The sequence below is a fragment of the Otolemur garnettii genome, unplaced genomic scaffold, assembly GCF_000181295.1.
Source record: "Otolemur garnettii isolate 467f Iridium unplaced genomic scaffold, OtoGar3 scaffold00149, whole genome shotgun sequence".
NCBI classification, from domain to species: Eukaryota; Metazoa; Chordata; class Mammalia; order Primates; family Galagidae; genus Otolemur; species Otolemur garnettii.
Genome location: NW_003852544.1, coordinates 381285 through 403611, shown reverse-complemented (window position 1 = coordinate 403611; position 22327 = coordinate 381285). Strand labels below are relative to the sequence as shown.

The 22327-nt window shown below is 47.8% G+C and overlaps 1 protein-coding gene across 1 annotated transcript in view; it reads right to left on the bottom strand.

Annotated features, from left to right (window-relative positions):
• Positions 1-2303: 2303 nt before the first annotated feature.
• Positions 2304-22327, bottom strand: part of DYNC1H1 (dynein cytoplasmic 1 heavy chain 1) — a 92483-nt gene continuing 72459 nt past the window's right edge. The window contains exons 52-78 of the mRNA XM_003799319.3: positions 21703-21898; positions 21014-21131; positions 20717-20932; positions 19496-19708; positions 19220-19347; positions 16149-16302; positions 14532-14678; positions 14291-14441; positions 13873-14126; positions 13643-13777; positions 13459-13553; positions 13101-13275; positions 12846-12921; positions 10049-10209; positions 9701-9812; positions 9537-9597; positions 9317-9440; positions 8988-9101; positions 7626-7796; positions 7209-7426; positions 7002-7105; positions 5993-6204; positions 5521-5674; positions 3551-3693; positions 3252-3420; positions 2871-2998; positions 2304-2667 (exon numbers count right to left, since the gene is read on the bottom strand). Of these exons, the coding sequence (XP_003799367.1) occupies positions 2539-2667; positions 2871-2998; positions 3252-3420; positions 3551-3693; positions 5521-5674; positions 5993-6204; positions 7002-7105; positions 7209-7426; positions 7626-7796; positions 8988-9101; positions 9317-9440; positions 9537-9597; positions 9701-9812; positions 10049-10209; positions 12846-12921; positions 13101-13275; positions 13459-13553; positions 13643-13777; positions 13873-14126; positions 14291-14441; positions 14532-14678; positions 16149-16302; positions 19220-19347; positions 19496-19708; positions 20717-20932; positions 21014-21131; positions 21703-21898 (4058 nt within the window). The 3' untranslated portion in view covers positions 2304-2538. The remainder of the gene's footprint in view (positions 2668-2870; positions 2999-3251; positions 3421-3550; positions 3694-5520; positions 5675-5992; positions 6205-7001; positions 7106-7208; positions 7427-7625; positions 7797-8987; positions 9102-9316; positions 9441-9536; positions 9598-9700; positions 9813-10048; positions 10210-12845; positions 12922-13100; positions 13276-13458; positions 13554-13642; positions 13778-13872; positions 14127-14290; positions 14442-14531; positions 14679-16148; positions 16303-19219; positions 19348-19495; positions 19709-20716; positions 20933-21013; positions 21132-21702; positions 21899-22327) is intronic.

Sequence of the window (22327 nt, the reverse complement as noted above, 5' to 3'; positions counted from 1 at the left end):
GCCACCTCCGGTATATGGGGCTGGCGCCCTACTCCTTTGAGCCACAGGCACCACCCTAAAGGAAATACTTTATTGAACATTATTATATGTCTTAATAATAAAGACTCACCGCTGAGCTTGACATGGGTTTCCAATTCAGGGCAGGTCCTGTACGGCCCTCACTGACCCTACCTTCCCCAAATCCCAGTAAATCCCCTACATTTATTTATCCTTAAACTAGTGTTCTTTTGGGGAACTCTGACCACTGGGGTCTGTTATTCTCCAACTAACTTGACTCATTGCTATAACCTTTGCACCCACGCTTTACACAGTCACGTTCTGGCGGGGTCCAGCTCTGGGTGTTGATGACAAGACTGAGTCTGTAAGGGAGTATTTGAAACCAAACAGGAGCCAGAGGAGAGGTCTCCCCTGGGTTCCCCTACTTGATGGGAGGTATGGGCAGGGCACATAACTGGCTTCCCATTTACAGCTGATTCGAAGCAGCTTCCTCCCACTATATTTTTATTTATATCCTTCATTCATACTATTTACAAGTCAGAGATCTGAGCAGTTAGTTTTGGCTCAGTTGGGATACTCATGGTCTCAATGTAGGAATACCTAAAAATAATGGGGTGGTGACAGTTCTTTTATTTTTATCCCATTTCTGTGGGTTTGTTCACTGAGCTTTATTTCCTAGCAGGCGGGAGCACAGAGCAAGTCTGGTACTCATGCTGGGTGGGTCATATCCTCTGCTCTGAATCCAGTACCCTCAGCAAGTCCCTGGGACTACACTGTTCCTGACTGCCAATAAAAGGGACCGTCACCACAAGGAGCCGCTCATTCATCCTGGTAGATTGGTAATGGGGACCTGGCAAGTGCTCAATTCAGGCTGCTTGATTGCCCTTTGGGCCTAGACACCACTGCCAGCATTCTAGGCCAGGGCAAGTAGAGTGGTGCAACACCCACTGACCTACCCACCCCACCCACCCTCCTGACCATAGGACAAGGAGGTGGGGTGAGCCTCTTACTCCTGGGGTGACTGTGAGACAAGCTCTGAGGTCCCAGGACCAGGGCTCTGTTAAGTGGGGTACTAGGTTGGGAGGCAATGAGGAAAAGCCTCAGGTGCCCCTGGTGAGTCACCATGGAAGCCCTCATCTTGGAGGAGTCTTAGTACTGAGTCTGGGTGACCTGCCCCCTCCCCTCAAATGTCCCTTGCTGGGGTCTGGTGGGCAATATTGCTTCTGCTCATTGACCTGTAAGCTGGAGTCAACTCCTCCTTGTTTCAGGAGCTCTTTGTCTCACCATACTGCCCTAGAAGTTAAGGGCCTTAGGGTTCAAAGGACAGCACTCTGGAATCCTCATTCTGTCCCTGTGTTAGCTTCTGTGTTCTGGGACTGTCACCTATCAATGGGGTGGGACCTAAGCTTGAGTGAAAACATGTTTGCATGGTCACATCTTTTGTGAACTGTCCTTGCTGCTACCAGGGCACAGTTCCAGGTCTTCTCAGGTAGGAGCCTGCACTCCCTTATGTATTGGGTGGATACTGTAGAATCCTTACTTATTGGTTCAGAGGCAAACATTTCAAAGGGGTGGGCCTCAATTTTTGATCAAGCCATCAAGGATCTCCTATGTAAGTTTCAGCACCAGGTGGGAAGAAGGTTCTGACTCTAATCTGGCAGCTCCATGGAAACCATCTGAGGTTGGGGTGGGGTCAGAATGTCCAGTTAGAATTGGGGTTCTCTGCTAGTGACTACTCATGTGGTGGTGGGCTGTGGCAGCCCTTCAGGGCCTGTGCTGAGCCTTGGCCTATCCCCAACTGGTCCTAGGAATGCTGGGAAGACCAGAAACTTGCTACCACAGCCATCACCCCTGCCACCTGAATATGGAAAGCCAGCAGTCTGCCAGCAGTCCCTCATTATCATCCTAGGGTTGAGAGGGAATGAATGTGCCAGCATAGAGATGGAGTCCATACCCTTGACTGTATGAGAGGCTGCACTGAGCTGAGTCCAGACACCCCGGCTAAGAACATGAGCAGCTTGAGTTAGGAACGATTGCTTAAGGAGTAGGGAAAGCCCAGAGTTTTTCCAGTCGACACCTTATTCTGTGTCTGTGAAGCAGTTCTTGATTCATGGGCACTTCAGTCACCCTACAGCACGACCCGCTCTGTACTAGAAGTGCTCATGACAATAGTGAGGAGGGCTGGGGCACTGCCAGGCCAGCTGCCCTCTGCAGGAGCTAGAGCCCTGACCTACACTGGTTGCAGAGGGCACTGCCCCAGCCCTCAGAGGAGCTCCAGTGCTTGAGACAGAAGAGGCGGAGCCAGGTCATGCTTAGTGTTTTATTTCATAAAACAAGCCATGCTGTCGGCCCTCTAAAAACCCATACTTATATCTTTCTAATTTCTACCATTCCCAACCATCAGAGTCCATTCATTTCCTCCAACCTAGCGCCAATCACTTTCTTTTCACAAGTTCATACTTTCCAAATGTTTTAATAATGAATAAATGTTAAATATTGACTTTTACTATTACAGAAAGGGGAAGCTAGAAAAGTTCAGTTTTATTCTGTGCACAAGACTGCAACACCACGCTCGTAGAAGCTGCGAGGATCTTCCTTTGTAGCAATTTCAAAGTCGACAGTGAAGATAAGGTCTGCACGGGTAAAGTTCAGGTAGACAGGTAGGGTGACCTGCAAAAAAAGCAGTAAAGGACTGATGGTGTCTCGAGCAGCAGAAAGGTTTATACAAGAGGAAGTGGCTACTTTTAGGAAGCTGATTTCTGATTATAAGAAGAACTCAAGGTATGGAAATGGAAATGGAGAGATGACCTTGCCCACTAATGGTAGTCCCGCTGTATATCCCCCTGACCACACAGGGCAGGGGCAGCACTCACCACACTGGCCTTTTTCTCTGCGTTTGTTTGTTTGACCCAGCGCAGCTGAGTCAGAGGGAGCATGGTGGAGATGGCACTGGACAAGGACAGCTTGTTGTTATTGCACGTGGCCCCCTGAAGCTTCAGACCTGTGGGGCAGAAGTTAAAACCCAGCCTGATGGGAACACAGCAGCTCCATAAATCCCTAGTCATGGGGCAATTGCAGGCAAACTGGATAGCCCTACCATTACCAGGTGGTCACCTTAAATGCATTCATTTGGGAGCATGCTCAGACAACCAAAGTCTCCTGCAGGTAGGCAGGGTGGCCAAGCTAGAGGCCCAGGTGCAGGGTAGGTTAACTTAAGAGAAGAACCACTATTTTTTTGTGAGGCTTTAACTCACCTGTGACCCCAAAGCTGCAGGCATCGAGGGTGGCATTCTGTGAGGTGGTGACATTAACTTCCAGGCAGAGCTCTTCCAGGGACCAGCTGTTGGCCTGGGCCACGTACTGCCTGGTGGCAGTGATATAGGCCTCGGGCACAAACAGGCCACCCAAACACACATGGATGTTCTGTGGGAAGCAGCAGCAGCCCCAGGGAGGCAGCTTGGGTCAGATCTAGTCCTTGTGTTGTCCCCTGGCTGCCCCACCTAACCCCAGGACAGCTGCTAACCACCCCCAGGCTTCTCAGGACTTTCACTACCTTTAGCTCCTTGGCACCACCAGATGCAGCTGCCAACGAGATGTTCTGTAGCTGTTTGATCCGCTCACTGAAGTCGGACACCCACTGGATGACGGTCATGCCAGCAGGCACTGTGTAGTGTGACCAGCTTCGAGGCAAGATTCCTGAAGGCAAGGCAAAGAGATCCGAGGCCCAGCATAAGTTCTGACAATTCCTCCAGCACAGATGGGGGGCAAATCTGCGAGTGCCTGTGCACACCAAACCATGCCCACATGCATGCTCCACCCACCGCCCTTCCCTGGTTGTACCATATGCCCTGGACAGGCTGCCGTCACCTCTGTATCTGTTCTACCCTCAGGATGGCCCAGAGTGTGTCTCAGTATGGTGCAATTTCTTTTCTTTTTTTTTTTTTGAGACAGAGCCTCAAGCTGTCCCCCTGGGTAGAGTGCCATGGCATTACAGGTCACAGCAACCTCCAACTCCTGGGCTCAAGCGAGTCTCCTGCCTCTGCCTCCCAAGTGGCTGGGACCACAGGTGCCCGCCACAACGCAAGGCTATCTTTTGGTTGCAGCCGTCATTGTTGTTTGGCGGGTCCGGGCTGGGGATTCAAACCTGCCACCTTAGGTGTATGTGGCTGGCGCCTTAGCCGGTTGAGCTATAGGCGCCGAGCCTCTTTTCTTTTTTTTGAGACAAGAGTCTCACTATGTCACCCTGGGTAGAGTGTGGTGGCGTCACAGCTCACAGTAACCTCCAACTCTTGGGCTTAAGCGATTCTCTTGCCTTAGCCTCCCAAGTAACTGGGACTACAGGTGCCCACCACAGTGTCCAGCTATGCAGTTTCTTTTCTTTTTCTTTTTTAAGACAGAGTCTTAGTATGTTGCCATCACAGCTCACAGCAACCTCAAACTCCTGGACCCAAGTGATTCTCATGCCTCAGCTTCCTCAGTAGCTGGGACTATAGGCACCTGCCATGGCACCCAGCTATTTTTTCTTTTTGCAGTTTTTGGCTGGGGCTGGGTTTGAACCCGCCACCTTCGGCATATGGGGCCGGCCGGCGTCCTACTCCTTTGAACGACAGGGGCCGCCTCAGCTAGTTTTTCTTTTCTTTTCTTTTCTTTTTTTTTTTTGAGACAGTCTCAAGCTGTCACCCTGGGTAAGAGTGCTGTGGTGTCATAGCTCACAGCAACCTCTAAATCTTGGATTCAAAGGATTCAAGCAATCCTTTGTCTCAGTTTTTCTATTTTTAGTAGAGATGAGGTCTGGCTTTTGCTTAGGCTGGTCTCGAATTCCTGAGCTCAAGCAATCTACTTGCCTTGGCCTCCCTGAGTGCCAGGATTACAGGTGTGAGCCACCATGCCCCACCTAGTACAATTTCTAGGGTCAAATTAGCCTGAGTGTGAACGTTTAGAGGTCCATAATCATGTCTCAAACTAAAAACTCCATCACACAATTGGTTCAGTGTTCCTGACAATTTAGATTCTTGGGGCATATGGGAAGATCCTGAGGGCTCTCCACGGTTTAGATTCAACCTTCCTTCACCTCTCCTGTCCTGATCCATGCCTGCTCTTTATGGGCCCAACAGTAAACCTCACTGGGCAAGGGCAACCACATTGCCCATTCACTGTCTTGGAAGTCCTTAAACAATCATAGAAGTTGCATAAAGATTTTAGTCAATGTTCAGTGAACCAGTGTAAAAGAAAGTGAGTCTTGGGCATTTCTAAGGACCCCTCCCCACATCCTGATGGTAAGAGCACTGAATTGCTCTCACAGAGAACCCTTCACAGGGATACTAGTGCCAGGCCTGGCCAGGGGCTGCTACCACATGGTGTTTACAGAGTTCATCATTGCTCAGGGGCCTGTCCTGCTCTAAGCAGTGAGGGAGATGCAGCTGGGGTTGGGGGTAGCTGGGGAATAGATTATGGCCCCAGGAAGACCTGACCTCTCTGGCCGGAGCTCTCAGGTGCCTAGAGGAGTCCTAATTTCTGAAGTACCTTTCACCAGTTCATTGATAAGTGTACGCAAGTAGTTGGTCTGTTTTTTCTTCCCTTCACACACTTGAACGACATCTGCGAGATCCTGGCGAACATCCTGAAGTAGTTTAGCTCCCATCTTCACCTCTCTTTCAAAGAATCTGAACAAAGGATCCTAAAATCGTTCAAAGAGAAGAGAAGGGCAGAGTGAAGGGTGAGAATTAAGGAAGAGGTCCTTTTTTCAGCATTCAGCCTTGGGGGAGAGCCCCAGAATTCATGCCCTGCCCAGAATTATTAACACTCCTGAGCCTGATCTGGAACCAGACCGTGTGTGAACCAGAGCTGGTCAGAGGCCTCCTAGGGCCCTGCCTGACCCCACAGCTCTCAATAGCACTCTGAAGAGGAAGGGCTCCTGCTGCTTCCTTCTGGAGTCATTTACCTATCTTATGGGGATGCACTGGGCTGCCTGCTGCCCGCCCCCCTCCCTGGCTACCTTGATGTTCTCCACGGTGCGCTTGAGATGGCTGAGTGTCTGGGGGATGAGGTGGAGCCAGTTGGACGCAGTGGTGTGCAGTGTGCGCATCCAGGCCGGGCGCCCGTCAGATGTGGAGTCTGTCCTTGTCTTCTTCTCAGTCTCTGCGTAGGCCAGGTCATCCTCGTCCTCCAGCATCTGCATCTTCAGCATTTTGCTTATCATGTCCACGCCTAGGCCGCCATCCACAGCATGGAGGCAGGGGACAAGTAGGACAGCAAAGAGGAAAAGAATGACTTAAATTGAAGAGACGGCCTGAAATGGTTTGTTTGATTCTGTTTTATTAACTAGCTATATAGGCTTCAGCAAATCCCTTGTCTTTTCTGGGCCTTTTTCCCATAAGAGAAGTTTAGTTTAGAAACAGTTCTGTAGGGATATGGGGATGTGTTGCAGGGGTGCAATCACTGGGTGGATGAGACTGAACAGCTTGCTGGGCCCATCCCTAGTTCTGACTGCAGTGGGGCCCAACAACCTGCATTTCTAAGAAGTTCTAGGTGAGACTGATGCTGCTGGTCTAGGGAAGCACATTTGAAGAACCACCGATTAATTAATTTCTTAGCTGCCTTCTGGCTCAAAGTATATGAGTAATCTTGATGAGAAAAAACCTCATAAGTAAAACAAACAAACAAAAAAAACCTACTAAAAATATATTCTAGGAAAGAGACTAATTAATTGTTTTAAAATATCAATTAAACCAGGTACTTTTTCAACTAATAAAAAAAGGTCACTATTTCTGAAAAGAAGATGAAAATCTAAATACAACTTCCAAACTTATATATAAATAGCAAGACTTTTCTCCAGAACTGAGATGATGTTGCAGAAGATACCCATTTTCTCTGCCCACCCCAGGAGTGGAGCTGGGAGCAGCTGGTAAGTGGCAAAGAAAGCTGGTGGTCTCGGGGAGATGGACATGAGGCCCACTAAGCCACAGGGCAGAGAAAGGGCTCCCGAGGGGGCACATACTACCCACCCTGGGTGGTGAGGAGGACTCTCTCAGCATTGTTGGGCAGGCCCAGCCAGGAGGGCGTCTGGGTGTCAGGGAGCAGCTCCACCCACTGCACAAATTCTTCTCTCCTAGAAAACAGCACATTTGGAAAAGGGCATTAGGGGCAGTCCTAGGAATGACTGGCCCAGGTGTCAGGGCTCCTGTAGTCCTGGCAGGGAGGGAGCTATATACCTGATGCCATCTGGCATTTGAATGTCTTTATGCCCGTCGACCTTGCACGCCAGCTTGAACTCACTATCAAAACTCTTCGTTGTGAACAGACGCTCTAGGAAAGTGTTGAGCAGACGCTGGTCAAACTCATTGTCCACACGCCCGCCATAAATGGACTGAGCCATCAAAGTCTTCAGTGCGGACCACGGGATCTTATCTGGAGAGATGTTCTGCCTGCCCTGGGGTGAGGAAAGGCTGGGTTACATGTGTGCAGTCAGAGAGAGGCCCTAGCAGTTTCTTGCAATTCCTTGTAAGAGGCACAGATATCCCCCACTGTCCACAGCCCCATGGCTGCTCCCAAGTCCATCACCTATCATCATAACCTGGAGTTTTCCTCCTTAAGTACACGTTCACTGCCAGGGCATAGCACACACTTGCCTTAGCTGTGTCATCCAGCCATGTGTCCACTGTGTCGCAGGCTGACCGTAGGTCAGATTCTCCAAACTCATATTTCTTTGACCACCCCAGCGGTGCATACCGTAAGCGTTCCTGGATGATGGCATGGAACCAGGCCAGCAGGAAGTACAAGCGAGCACGTTCGTTGGGAGACTAGGAAGGAAAGTGAACAAGGACAGTGTCATCAGAAGCAGCAACCCCCTCCCTCTCAGACAACAGCATAGATGCCACGACAGAGTCTAAGCCTAGAACGAGGTCTCTGATGCTGGCAGCAAGTTAATGTGAACATCGTTGCTGAGAGAGAAGGATGCTGATTTTCCTATTAGTAGCATTATTATCCAATGACAGAGTTGAGAAAATTTATTCAGCCAATATAAAGTAAAATAGGAGAGGATAGATTTTCTGAACATGTCAGAAAAGAAAAGGTGGATTATGGCACACTATAAAATAGTACCTAGGAAATACAGATAGAACTGAGGCAAAGTTCTTGCCAAAATCCCTTTCCTCCTGCCCAAGTACCTTAGTCTTCACTTGGCACCTGGGAGGGCTCTGCTTGGCCTTGCTGTGCTTGGGAGGAGAGAACTTGCCATGTTCTTTTTTTTTTTTGCGACAGAGCCTCAAGCTGTCACCCTGGGTAGAGTGCTATGGCATCACAGCTCACAGCAACCTCCAACTCCTGGGCTCAAGCAAGTCTCCTGCCTCAGCCTCCCAAGTAGCTGGGACCACAGGTACCCGCCACAACGCCTGAGTATTTTTTGGTTACAGCCGTTATTGTTGTTTGGCGGGCCCAGGCTGGATTCAAACCCGCCACCTTAGTTGTATGTGGCTGGCGCCTTAGCCACTTGAGCCACAGACACTGAGCCATTGCCGTGTTCTTGGGGCACAACTCTGAGCTTCACTGTGGGTGTATCTGCTCATCTGGGACCAAACACTACACACATGGGCTTTTATCTTTCAAGCTGTTCACAAGGAAATTCTGCCTACACCTAAAAAGTAAAACCACCTCAGTGATGTCTTATGGATTTATACACAGAACACCAGGAGCAAGAGTCCTTTGCTCTATCACCCAGACTGGAGTGTAATGGCAACATCATAGCTCACTGGATCCTCAAACTCCTAGGCTTAAGGGATCCTCCTGTCTCAGCTCCTGAGTAGCTGGGACTACAGGAGCTCGCCCCCTTATTTGGCTGATTTTTCCATTTTTTATAGAGAAAGGCTCAGGCTATTATTATCCAGACTAGTCTTAAACTCCTGACCACAAGCGATCCTCCTGCCTTGGCCACCCACAGTGCTAGGATTATAGGTGTGAGTCTCACTGTACCCAGCTGAGCACAAGATCTTTACCTTGCATATCCGTGACACAGGAATACTGCTGAAGGTCCTTAGCATGTTGGCCTTCACCCCTGGGGGTGGCTCAAATACGAAGATGCGACCCGCACGGAGCAGATTCACAGGCACCTAAAGGAGAGTGTGGCTTCTGTCACTGCTCTGGTTCAGACACTGGGTCTGCTCTGCTATACATATACACAAGCTAAACAAAAAGAAGTCATACCAGCAGTACCCTGAACCCCATAAATTCATCAATGTACAAAGTTATGATTTAATAAAAAATAATTATTAAAAAAAAAAGTCACATCAGCGTTTAACATTGCCCACCCTCTTTACCCACCCACCTTGGGGTTGATCTCCATGGTGAGGAAAAGTCTGAAGCAGGCATGAGGTTGCAGAGAATGTAACTTCTTCTCCAGCTGCATCAGCCACCCTGGGGCCAGGTGCACGTTCTTTAGCATCACCCACCTGCACACACAAAGTGAAAGCTGCACAATATGGCAAGCTTCCTGCCTGAATGCTTGGGGAGTAAGGCTTTCTAAAAACAAAAGTAAACAGGCCTACCTGCCTGACTTCACAGCAGTGTTTATTGCCTTGTCTGCTTGGTTGAAGCCTTCTGCTGAGCCTAATACAAGGAAGCCCAGAGTGAACAAAAGCAGCCTTGGACTACAATGGCTACCAAGGATTCTGTGAGGCTTCAGCCCATATAACCCATTAAGTTCCCTTACCGATTGCAATTGAAGTGATCTGTGTGTTCTGCTCGGCAGCCAGGTCCTCCACATGCCCACTGGCATCATAACCAGGAACAGAGCACATCAAGACAGGGGTGTTTGGCTTCACCTGCAAAGGCAGAAAAGTCAGATGCCAGCCAGCAGCCAGTTTGTGCCTGTCAAGATTAAGAGTGCCCTGAACGATGGCCCTGACAAGACATTCTCTCTTAGTCCAGAGATGTGGATACTGTGGAGCTGGGCAGATTCAGAATCCACAGCGAGTTCTTAGCCTGAGAAGAGTCATATAGCCAGGAGGAAGAGCAGATGCCAGGGCTACTGCGGCAAGCCACCAGGAGTGTTTGTTACCTCTGTGCCCACAATGTGGGTTAGGTCAAGTGGCTGCTCCATGATGGACATGAAGGACTCTCCGAGGTTCGTTGAAACAAACATGTGGGCCATGGCTAGCAGGCGGTCAGGCCGGAAAGCCTGGATTAGGAGCAGGCGGTGGATGGCCTGCCCAATGGGTGCTGAAATGAGGTGTGTAAAGGAACAATGGTTAGTCAAAACAGAGACAGACTTGGAAATGCCCTTCCCTGCCTGAACTATTCTTCCCACAACATCCACTTGGCAAAAAGTTAGCGTTTAGGGCTCAGCTCAAACCACATCTGGGAAATCACAATGCCCCTTCTGGTTCTCTCTGCTCCAGGAGAATCTGCCACTACCCTCCTGTGCCTCCCTTAAACTCTCTAGACATACCTATGACAACCCTTTACCACCTGGATATCTCTGTAGGACAAGGTGCCATTTCCTGATTTTTACCTATTTGTTTATTTATTTATTTATTTAGAGACAGCCTCAAGCTATTGCCCTGGGTAGAGTGCTGTGGCATCACAGCTCATAGTAACCTTCAACTCCTGGGCTTAAGCTATTCTCTTGCCTCAGCCTCCCAAGTAGCTGGGACTACAGGTGCCCACCACAACACCTGGCTATTTTTTTGGTTGCAGCCATTGTTGTTTGGCAGGCCTGGGCTAGATTCGAACCTGCCAGCTCAGGTGTATGTGGCTGGTGCCTCAGCGGCTTGAGCCACAGGTGCTGAGCCTTATTTTTTATTTTAGTTTTTTGAATTTTGCTTTCAATTGTCTTAGTTTGAATATTTAAAAAAAAACTTTTTTTAATTTATTCATTTTTTTCCTTTTTTTTAAACTGAGACAGAATCTCACTTTGTGGCCTTCGGTAGAGTTCCATAGCATCATAGCTCACAGCAACCTCAAACTCTTGGGCTCAAGCAACCCTCTTGTCTCAGTCTCCCAAGTTTCTGGGACTACAGGCGCCCACAACACCCGGCTTTTCTTTTGGTAGAGACAGGGTCTCACTCTGGCTCAGGCTGGTCTTCAACCTCTGAGCTCAGGGCAATCCACCCTCCTCAGCCTCCCAAAGTGCTAGGATTACAGGCATGAGCCACCACGCTGGACCCATTTCCTGATTTTTGACTTACTTTATTAAGACCTGTTCACGGCTATTACACTTGGAGAGAACACCTTGGTAGGTGGCTCAGTCCCTCCTGCTGAGCACAGCAAGGCTCCTCCCTCTCTCTGTGGCCTGAGCTTCTCCTCTCAGAGTCTGGCTAGCCCAGAGCCTATCCTAATACACTCAAAAATTTTGCAGCATTACATTCATGTTTGTAGCATAAACTTTCTCTTCTGGTGTTTAAGCATGAGTTGAAAAAGGAATTAGGATTATTTTTTGACCTTCTACAAAGCTAATTCTACCAGAAGCCAGTGGTTTTCTTTTTTCTTTTTTTTTGAGACAGAGCCTAAAACTATCCTCCTGGGTAGAGTACTGTGGCATCACAGCTCACAGCAACCTCCAACTCCTGGGCTCAAGTGAGTCTCCTGCCTCAGCCTCCCAAGTAGCTGGGACCACAGGCGCCCGCTACAATGCCCGGCTATTTTTTTTGGTTGTAGCCGTCATTGCTTTGGCGGCCCAGGCTGGATTTGAACCTGCCACCTTAGGTGTATGCGGCTGGTGCCTTAGCCACCTGAGCCACAGGCACTGAGACAAAGCCAGTGGTTTTCTAACAAGTTTTTTTTTTTTTTTTCTGGTTGCAGGTTGCAGTTTGGCAGGGGCCGGGTTCGAACCTGCGGGCTGGCACCCTACTCACTGAGCCACAGGTGCTGCCCTTCTAAAAAGTTTTAATAAGGCCGGGTGAGGTGGCTCACACCTGTAATTGCAACCCTCTGGGAGGCTGGGGTGGGTGGATCGCCTGAGCTCATGAGTCTGAGACCAGCATTAACAATAGCGAGACCCTGTCTCTAAAAAATAGCCGGCACTGTGGTGGGGGCCTTGTAGTTCCAGCTACCAAGGAGGCTGAGGCAAGAGAATCGCTTCAGCCCAAGAGTTTGAGGTTGCTGTGAACTAGGACGGCACTCTACTGGGGGTAACAAAGTGAGACTGTCTCCAAAAAAAGGCTCAGAAACTGTAGCTCAGTGGTTAGGACACCAGCCACATACACCGAGGCAGGCGGATTCGAACCTAGCCCGGGCCTGCTAAACAATGATAACTGCAATAAAAAAATAGCCAGGTGTTATGGCGGGTGCCTGTAGTCCCTGCTACTTGAGAGGCTGAGGCAAGAGAATCTCTTGAGCCCAAGAGTTAGAGGTTGCTGTGAGCTATGGTGACACAGCACTCTACTGAGGGCAGCATAGTAAGACTATCTCAAAAAGAAAAAAAAAAAGTTGGGGCAGTGCCTGTAGCTCAGTGGGTTGGGCGCCAGTCCCATATAGGAGGGTGGCGGGTTCAAACCCAGCCCCAAACTTCAACAAAAAATAGCTGGGCATTGTGGCGGGTGCCTGTAGTTCCAGCTACTTGGAAGACTGAGGCAAGAGAATCGCCTAAGCCCAGGAGTTGGAGGTTGCTGTGAGCTGTGTGACGTCATGGCACTCTACTGAGGGCGATAAACCTCCAACGTTTATCCTCAGAGTGAGACTCTGTCTCTACCAAAAAAAAAAGAAAGAAAGAAAAAAAATTTTAATAGTGAAATGCTTATTTTGGGAATTAGTAACTTTATTTTTTGGAAGTGTCCCTTTAAGCAGTAAAAGCCAACATTACATTCAGGTCCAGAGAGAAAACAACAGGGGAGGGGAGTGGCTGGATGTGTGCTTACTTGCAGGTGTTTCTTCATTCCAGAGGTAAGGCACTGTCTGCTCTGGGGAGCTGCTGTCTAGCCAGATGCCAAATTGCTGTGGAGACAACAGTGGGAGCCATGGAGCAGGGCTGGCCTCATGGGCAGAGGCTGACCCACATCTGACATGACAGCAGATACAGTGTTTTGGGTTTTCCATAATATGCAATTCCTCATTGCCAGTTTCCTGGGATAAGGCCAATATTTTTCACTGGGAACATTCAAAAGAATAATTACCTCATCTGCCTGAACCTTTGCGATGAGATCTTTAAATGCAGGAAGACAGCTCAACCTTACAACTGCTTCTGCCTGCTCTACAGTCAGGCCCTGGATTTTGGGGGTTGAACCAGCACTCAGAACGATCTCCTTCCCTCTCAAGAAGTGCTGGAATTCAGCATCGTAGGTGGGCTCCCTGAAAAGGGTATAATAAGTTAGCCAGGGTCTCTTATCTTCATTTTCACTGCCATTAAAATAACAGTCACAATTTAAAGAAAAAAAGAAAATAATAGAATGTATCCTATCCTACAACATGAGTAGGAAACCTGCAAATTGATCACATTTTATTGCAGAGATAAGAATATGGAGGCAACCTTACCCCACTGTGCCCTTTAGCTTGATTCTTGCCAAAAGCATAGCAAAGGTAATGTGGTCCTGATGCAGCATGCCTCTAGCCACTCGGTTAAACGCCACCTGGGATAAAAGCAGGAAACATTGTTCCCCCCCCAAATACTCTGCCCCCACCTCCTGCACCCAGAAACAGTGAGAGCTTTGCTGTCTACCTGGAAGAGGTCCTTCGTGATGATGGAGAGGCGCTGCGTGTGATCAGTGATGCCCTTTAGATTTGGGTTCTCATATAAGACATTGTGATAAATGTCCAGGAAAAACTGGAGGGAGTACTGATACAAGAAGTGTATCTGAAAGGAAACAGTGAGTAGCCGTTAGGCAATCACCCAGGTAAACCCAACAAAAGTGAGCCGATGAACTGCTGCCTGGAGCCAGGGCTGCTCACCTGTTTGAGAGACTCCATGGTGAAGTAGATGCTGCTGCAGGCAGTGGAGAGTGGGAGGTACTGTTGGGACACGGTCTCTACTTCCTGCATGACGATGTCTGTCTCCTCCACTTTTCTGGTGACCTCAGCAGCCTCTCTCTTCAGGTTCTCCAGAGTCGTTATGATAGTGTCATCATCCAAAATGCGTCCTTTCACCTCGTTCAGAGCTTGTAGCAGAGATTTTTCTAGCTGACGTAGACGTAGCTGAAATTCCCCTTAAATGAACAAAACATCCAGAGTTTGCCCTCATGCTCACTGTGATCCAAAAGGAAAGCTCTGTGAAGTATTCGCCATGAACCTGGAACTTCTTAGTCCTTTAGATGTTCAGCCTCAACCTGCACCAACCATCTAAAATCTAAGAGCCACAGACAATAAGTACCTTGAAGTTTAAGAAGATCAGACCGTTTTTCATCCACATCAGGTCTTTCTGCTTTGAGAACTTCATTTAGACACTGGCTTTGTAAACTGCTACGGGTAACCGTGAAGTTTACAAAAGTAACCCGGGAACAGAGATCTGGTGGAAACTCAACCTGCCAAAACAGAGAATAGTCTGTTTTGTTAATTTGGCTACAAAACCAAATGGTGCCACAATTCCCTGTGGGAAGTGTCCCATTCCTTACAGTTGGATCCCGAGTGGACAGGAAGATGACAAATGATGGTGACAGGTCTATGTCCTGGTCGCCAAGAGTGATCAGCACTCTCCCCCCTGTTCGCCGAACTTCACGGTTCAGTACTGGGTTCAAAACTGGATCATAGCTTTCTACATCCTGTATGACACATGGGTGGAACCTAAAGGTTAGGGTTTTCCAACGTTTATCCTCACCCAAACAGCATGCTGGCATCCTACTTTACTTTTTTTGTTTGCCTTTTTTGTTGTTCTACTTTAGATAAATACACCTGGGAGTTACCTTGCCATTTAGACCTGCATTGTCCAATATGGCAGCCACATGTCTGCCTACCTGAATGAATAAATTTATCATTTATTTATGACAGAGTTTCACTCTGCTGCCCAAGGCAAGAATGTTGTGGGATCAGCTTAGCTCACAGCAACCTCAAACTCTTGGGTATAAGTGATCCTCTGGCCTCAGCCTCCCAAGTCGCTGGGGCTTATAGGCACTTGCTACAATGCCTAGCTAGTTTTTCTATTTTTAGTGAAGATAGAGTGTCTTGGTCTTGCTCAGGCTGGTCTTGAATTTCTCAGCTCAAGTGATCCTCCTGCCTTGGCCTCCCAGAGGCCAAGGATTATAGATATGAGCTCTTGCACCTGGCCTCTCCTGGGATTTAAATTAATTCAAATAAAAAATTCAGTTCTTAGGGTACAGGGGCTCATGCCCATAATCCTGGCATTCTGGGAGGCTGAGGTGGGTAGTTTGCCTAAGCTCCGAAGTTCAAGACCAGTCTGAGCAAGATGGAGACCCCATCTCTAAAAATAGCCAGGCATTGGGGTGGGTTATCTGTACTCGGGAGGCTGAGGCAAAGGGATCGCCTGAGCCCAAGAGTTTGAGGTTGCTGTGAGCTGTAACCCCACAGCACTCTACTGAGGGCGACAAAGTAAGACTCTGTCTCCAAAACAAAACAAAACAAATTCAGTTCTTAGTTACACTGGTCATAGGAAGTGCTCAATGGTCACCCCTGGCTAGTGGCTACTACACTGGACAATGCAAACTGTAACACAGTCTTACCCTTGCAGAAAGTTCTGGTGGATCGTGCTGATCTAGACCCTCTAATTAGAATTCTAAATGCAAATGCTGATTTGTTGAATTTATTTGTTCTAGAACAATCTCAAACTTCATTCTTGTTTTGATACTGAAGTCTTACAAAGTCCAAAAGTTGTTTTTCGTATTATGTAAATTAGTTTTATTTCATGTCTACTATGTTAAAAAAAAAACTAAATGCAATTCTAAAAGGAATTCACTCATGGGCAGTATTTTTTTTTTTTTTTTGATACAATCTCATTCTATTGTCATGGGTAAAGTACAGTGGCATCAACCTCAAACTTTTGGGCTTGAGTGACCTTCCGTCTCAGCCTACCAAATAACTGGGACTTACAGGCATCTACCACAACGCCTAGCTAGTTCTTCGATTTTTTGTAAACCTGGGGTCTCGCTCTTGCTCAGGCTGGTTGCGAACTCCTGAGCTGAAGCAATCTACTCATCTCAGCCTCCTAAAGTGCTAGGATTACAGGCGTGAGCCTGGCTTATAGACAGTGTTTGAAGAATTCAAGGGCAAAGACAAACCTGGACCAGAAGGGGGTTCCCAAATCTCAGTGCACTCTCTAAGTTCTTCCTGAAGGCATCATCTAGGAAGCTGGTCCGTGTGATCTTACGATCCTTATATTCATTCATAATGAACTCTGTGGCCTGGCCAGAGGGATCGATGATCAGTGGATACCTGAGGATGAGGCCATAGTTGAAATATCCAACAGGGAAAGCAAAAGAAGATGCTTGGCAAAGTCACTGACAAGACAGATGGGAAGGTCACTGCAGCTATCCAAGAGTGGTTCTGAGAAACACTTCCAGATTTACCAATAAAGACAATATGACTCAACGCTCACATCAAGTCATCTTTGTGAAGAGCTAATGGGCCACATACTTTCCTACATAGGCCATAGTTGGCCATAGTTTCCCTATGGGACAAATGTTCTCTCTGCATGTGCTTTTTTCCACATGCCAACCACATGATGTTACGACAGAATTAATCGTTCCACGTGTTATGACCTTTCTAGACAGCTACTCCTGGAGAGTAAGTCCTGATACCAATACCACAGTGGCTTCAAGAATGAACATTATAAAGAGTCTGAATTGCCAGGGACCCTGTGAAGGTACAGGTATATCTCATTCAATGTTCACAATAACATTATGAGACAGATACATTTTATAAATGAGCAAATGGAGGCACAAGGAGGCTACTGTGATTTGCCCAGGGTCTAACTGATTAAGAACAATTAAAACAAATAATATAAGCTTCTAAAAATTCCAGAAGCTATATAAGGGTACATACTTAGAAGAATCACCTGGCCCCTGCCTTCCTGACCCCATTCCTTGGTCTCCAAATTCTCCTTCACCAGTTTCTAGTGTATTTTGCAGAAAGAGTTCAGGTGTTTTATTGGATGTGTGTGAGCACAGTATGCTGGGGAGGGGCACTACCCTCGGCTATGCACCTGCCATTTGCAGCCCACTTCTATTTAAATGTCCTGCAAAGATGACCCAGCACCTGTCTGTTAGCTGACTCCTAGTGGGGTACATCTGAGTTATTCTCAGTCTTCTGCTAGTACACATCTCATTTTGGAGTCACCATTTTTCACATGTCCCAGGCCACTGTTGATTAAACACCTAGATTAAAGGGAGTGTATATTTTTAGTTCAGATAGGTCTAGCCCTGCACACAGACTGTACTGATTTATCAACAATCTCGTCAGTACTGCCCAGCAAGACACTGAGAACCTTCAGTCCAGGTGTGGGATTGAGGGTTTGCCCATAAACACCAAACAGCATCTGGCAAAGTCTCTGTCATCTTCGTGTCCCTAAGACAGTGGTGTACAGTAAGGGTACACTTAAGGTTTCAAGATGTTTAGATGAGCTTAGGAAGAAATTTGGGAGCATGTTTTTTTTTTTTTTTTGAGACAAGAGTCTCAAGCTGTTGCCCTGGGTAGAGTGCCATGGTGTCATAGCTCACAGCAATCTTCAACTTGGGCTCAAGTGATCCTCATGTCTTAGTTTTCCTATTTTTTAGTAGAGATGGGGTCTCACTTTTGCTCAAGCTGGTCTTGAACTCGTGAGCTCAAGCAATCCACCCACCTCAGCCTCCCAGAGTGCTAGTATTATAGAAGTGAGCTCCCTCGCCTGACCCATTGGGAACATGTTTTTAAAAAGACAAAAAGGAGACTCGATGCCCATAGCTCAGTAGTTAGGGTGCCAGCCACATGCTCCAGGGCTGATGGGTTCAAACTCAGCCTGGGCCTGCTAAACAAACAAAAAAAAGGTGATGCCGGTGGCTCAGTGAGTAGGGCGTCAGCCCCATATACCAAGGGTGGCGGGTTTGAACCCGGCCCCAGTCAAACTGCAACAAAAAAATAGCCAGGCTTTGTGACTGTAGTCCCAGCTACTCAGGAGGCCAAGGCAAGAGGATTGCTTGAGCCCAAGAGTTGGAGGTTGCTGTGTGGTATGATGCCATGGCACTCTACCAAGGGTGACAAAGTGAGACTGTCTCAATTAACAAAAAAAGAGAGAGAAAGGAAAAAGCACCTAGGGTGCCCAGGTTGAAGAGCGCTATAGAGGAATCCTAAGCTCTACAGAGTGAGGTGCCTTGTACATGGGTAGGTCCTGAGGATGCCCCTTAGATCTCAGCACCTAGCCCACCTTCACTGGTGATCACATCACATCTCATTTCTTTTTTTTTTTTTTCTTGAGACAAGAGTCTTATTATGTTGCCCTCAGTACAGTGCTGTGGTGTCACAGCTCACAGCAACCTCAAACTCTTGGGCTTAAGCAATTCCCTTGCCTCAGCTTCCCAAGTAGCTGGGACTACAGGCGCCCACTACAACACCCTATTATTTTTTGTTACAGGTGTCATTGTTTTAGCTGACCCTGGCTGGGTTCAAACCCGCCAACTTCAATGTATGTGGCTGGCGCTGTAACCACTGTGCGATAGGCGCCGAGCCCACATCTCATTTCTTATTCTGGCCTTCTTAAACAGAAAATCAGGTAGCAGGGGTGGCACCTGTGACTCAGTGAGTAGGGTGCCCCATATACTGAGGTTGAGGGGTTCAAAGCCGGCCCTGGCCAAACTGCAACAAAAAATAGCTAGGTGTTGTGGCTGACGCCTGTGGTCCCAGCTACTCGGGAGGCTGAGGCAAGAGAATAGCCTAAGCCCAAGAGCTGGAGGTTGCTGTGAGCTGTGATGCCACAGCATTCTACCAAGGGGTGACAAAGTGAGATTCTGTCTCTAAAAAAAAGAAAATCAGGTAGCAATTTTCCCCATAACTAGCTAAGTATTTTCAGTTCTTGTGATGTTTTGAGGACTTTCTTCTATTCTTTTAGTTGCAATATGGCATGATAACAAAAAGAGGATTGTTTTAATGTTCACCCCTACCCATGACTATGTCAATCAATTTTAGAAGGTTCCAACAAGTAGTATTCACTGCAGAACAATTCAGACAAGAATGGCACACTCCCTACCACGGAGACAAGCACTATCCCACAGCACTGCATGCCCACCATTTCCTATTCCTTTATTCAAACAAAGGTGTAAGCTGGGATCACCACACATAAACCCCCCCTCCCTGCCTCTTTTTGGTGCCCGGCACATACCTATTGAACCGTTTCAGCATGATTGCATTTTCTGTGCACAGGTCATCAGCAGGCAATGAGCTGGCTTGCCAGCGAAGGCGCTCATCAGCATTGGAAAGGTACTCTGTCCTTGCAATATCTGTGCGGAACTGAAAGGCAAGGTTGGTTATCTCTCCTCTCCTCCAGAACTACCAATGGAGGCTCTTCTCAAGGTAACAAGACTTTGTGACAGTTTACTAAACATCAGTTGGCTCATACCTTTAGGGCATATTTTAAAAGTTCTCTATGGATTGTTACCTGGATATTGGCTTGCTGTAAGTGATGGGACCAGGTAGTAAACAAGTTCTGACGCATCTGCTGGTCAAAGTAACCTGCATATGCAATAAATGCGGCTGACAAGAGACAGTCCCCAGCAATGGTGGACATCTGGTTTTTGAAAGTCTCACTTGTTTTTTCCCATCGTTCACGTTCAGCGGACAAACTCTTCAGAAGAGCAGTACTCCTATTTACCTAAAAGGAACATTAAACAAGTTGCTCAGGGACCAGCACTTTGAATGCTCCAAGTTGTTCATCCACATCATCTGCAGGGTTTGAGGTAGGCATGAAATGTATTCAAGTTGCTCACACCACAAGGGCATGAGACTCAGATCATCTACAATTAATGAACACACACATTTCAGGGTCTCATCAGGCAGAAGCTGAGAACATATAATTCACTTCTGGCCTTGAGGCATTTGCATAAGCAGAAAGAGGGGAGTAGAAAGAAAGGGCCTCTGAGGTGGAAGAATATCTGGATGAGGCCTGAAAGGAAGAGACACCAGTGGCAAAAGATAGAAGAGCCTGTCATGAGGATGAGATAGAGTGTGGGCCTGTGTGAGCCTGACAGCAGTGAGAGGGCAGAGGGCACTGACACAGTGGCCCTCAAAGCCAGAGGACAAGCAGGTTTAGAGTAGACAGCAGGGCGTTGGGTGGGAAGATTCACTGGCTGTCCAGCTGCCACTGAGCTATCCTAATTAATCCCACTTTTTAATAAACACTCAGTATTTAATATTTTCTAGGAAAAAAGTCATTAGGGCCTTAAAAGATAAGAGAACTAATTCAGGCACGGCACCTGCAGCACAGTGGTTGCGGCGCCAGCCACATACACCGAGGGTGGAGGGCCACCCTGGCCAGCTAAACAACTGTAACAAAAAAAAAATGGCCAGGCATTATGGCAGGCGCTTGTTGTCCCAGCTGCTTTGGAGGCCGAGGCAAGAGTTGCTTGGGCCCAGGAGTTTGAGGTTGCTGTGAGCTGTGATGCCACAGCACTCTATTGAGGGTGACAGAGTAAGACTCTTGTATCAAAACAGAAAAAGAGAGTTAATTCACTGAGACCAGCATGGTCTATGCAGTCCATTAAAGTGCGTTCACCTTGGCTTCCACCAAATGAAGCCAAGAAGCACCTCATATGAAATGACTCTGAGGGACAGGATTTCTGGGCTGGCAGGACAGACGTCAGACTGTCTTTGATGATCTTACTTTGGCTTCGACAGCTGCTAGGTCTGCTTTAATGGCCTGGGCCTCTGAGATCAGGACAGCATACTCCTCTTTGTAGCGAGCAATGCTGGCTTCCAGGTCTCGGATCATCTGCTCCACCTCGTTGGCCTTCTGCTGGTTGTCCTTGGCATCATCCTCCAGCTTCTGCAGCTCATTACGTAGGGGCTCTACTCTCTTCAACATGTCTGCATAGTTAAGCTGGGAAGGGCAAATCCAATGCTGTTAGCAACAGAAAAAGAGGTCACCCTTTACAGGGGAGCTCCCGGCCATGCTCATCACCTGTGCAATTGCCCATTTCACCATAGGACCACAAGCCAGGGAAGCCCGATTGACAATTTCGTAATTATAACTTGGGTTGGACATGTAGTTCTTCTTCATCTTCTCCCTTATGGCATCACTGGAAAAGAGAAATTACACTTGTAAGCATGTGCAGGATAAGAATAAAGAAGAAACAAATGTACATGACTAGAGTCAGTACCCCACTTGTGGCCCCAATGGCCCCTAGAGATGAGTCAAACTGACCCTTGACTCAGGTGAAAGCTGAAAATGCTGCTCAACACTGTTTTTGTTTTTTTTTTTTTTTTTAAAGAAAAAACAGTGCTGCTCACTGTTACCCTTAGTAGAGTGCCATGCTGTCATAGCTTACAGCAACCTCCAGCTCTTGGGCTCAAGTGATTCTTTTACCTCAGCCTCCCTAGGAGCTGGACTATAGGCACCCACTACAATGCCCGGCTATTTTTAGAGATGAGATCTCGCTCTCCCTCAGGCTGGTCTTAAACCTATGAGCTCAGGTAATCCACCTGCTTCGGCTTCGCAGAGTGCTAGGATTACAGGCATGAGCCACCTTGCAGGGCTTCAACACTGGACAATTTCTTTCATTCCTGGCAATAGCCTTGGGTTTCACTGATCTCACTTACCTGATCTCACATACCTGGCAATAGCCTTGGGTTTCACTGGATCTCACTTACCTGATCTCTTCCGCGGAGAAGTTGACAATGGTTGGGATGAAGTTCTCCCGCATGATGATAGAGCGGATTTGCTTCCAGTCCGTGGTACTCTCCCCCAGCAGTAGGCAGATGGACTCCAGTGCCAGCTTCACGGCGGCAGGTGGGTTGGCCATGGACCGTACCTCCACCAAGTGCTGTTTCTTGATGGACTTCACAGCTGGGCAAAAATAGGGGTGGAAGAAGAGAGAGCAAAATGTAGTGAGTGAACCAAACAGCTGCAACCTCCAACTCTAATGAGAGAAGGGACAGATGCCCAGCAGAGCTAAGAAATGTGTGATTTCTGTATTTAACCTTCTAGAGTGGCAGAAGTAGCAGAATTTTAAATAACTATAAAAATCTTACAGTATGGCTCGGTGCCTGTGGCTCAAGTGGCTAAGGCACCAGCCAAATACACTTAAGGTGGCTAGTTCAAATCCAGCCCGGGCCCGCCAAATAACAATGACGGCTGCAACCAAAAAAATAGCCAGGCATTGTGGCGGACACCTGTAATCCCAGCTACTTGGGAGGCTGAGGCAGGAGACTCACTTGAGCCCAAGAGTTGGAGGTTGCTGTGAGCTGTGATGCCACAGCACTCTACCCAGGGGGA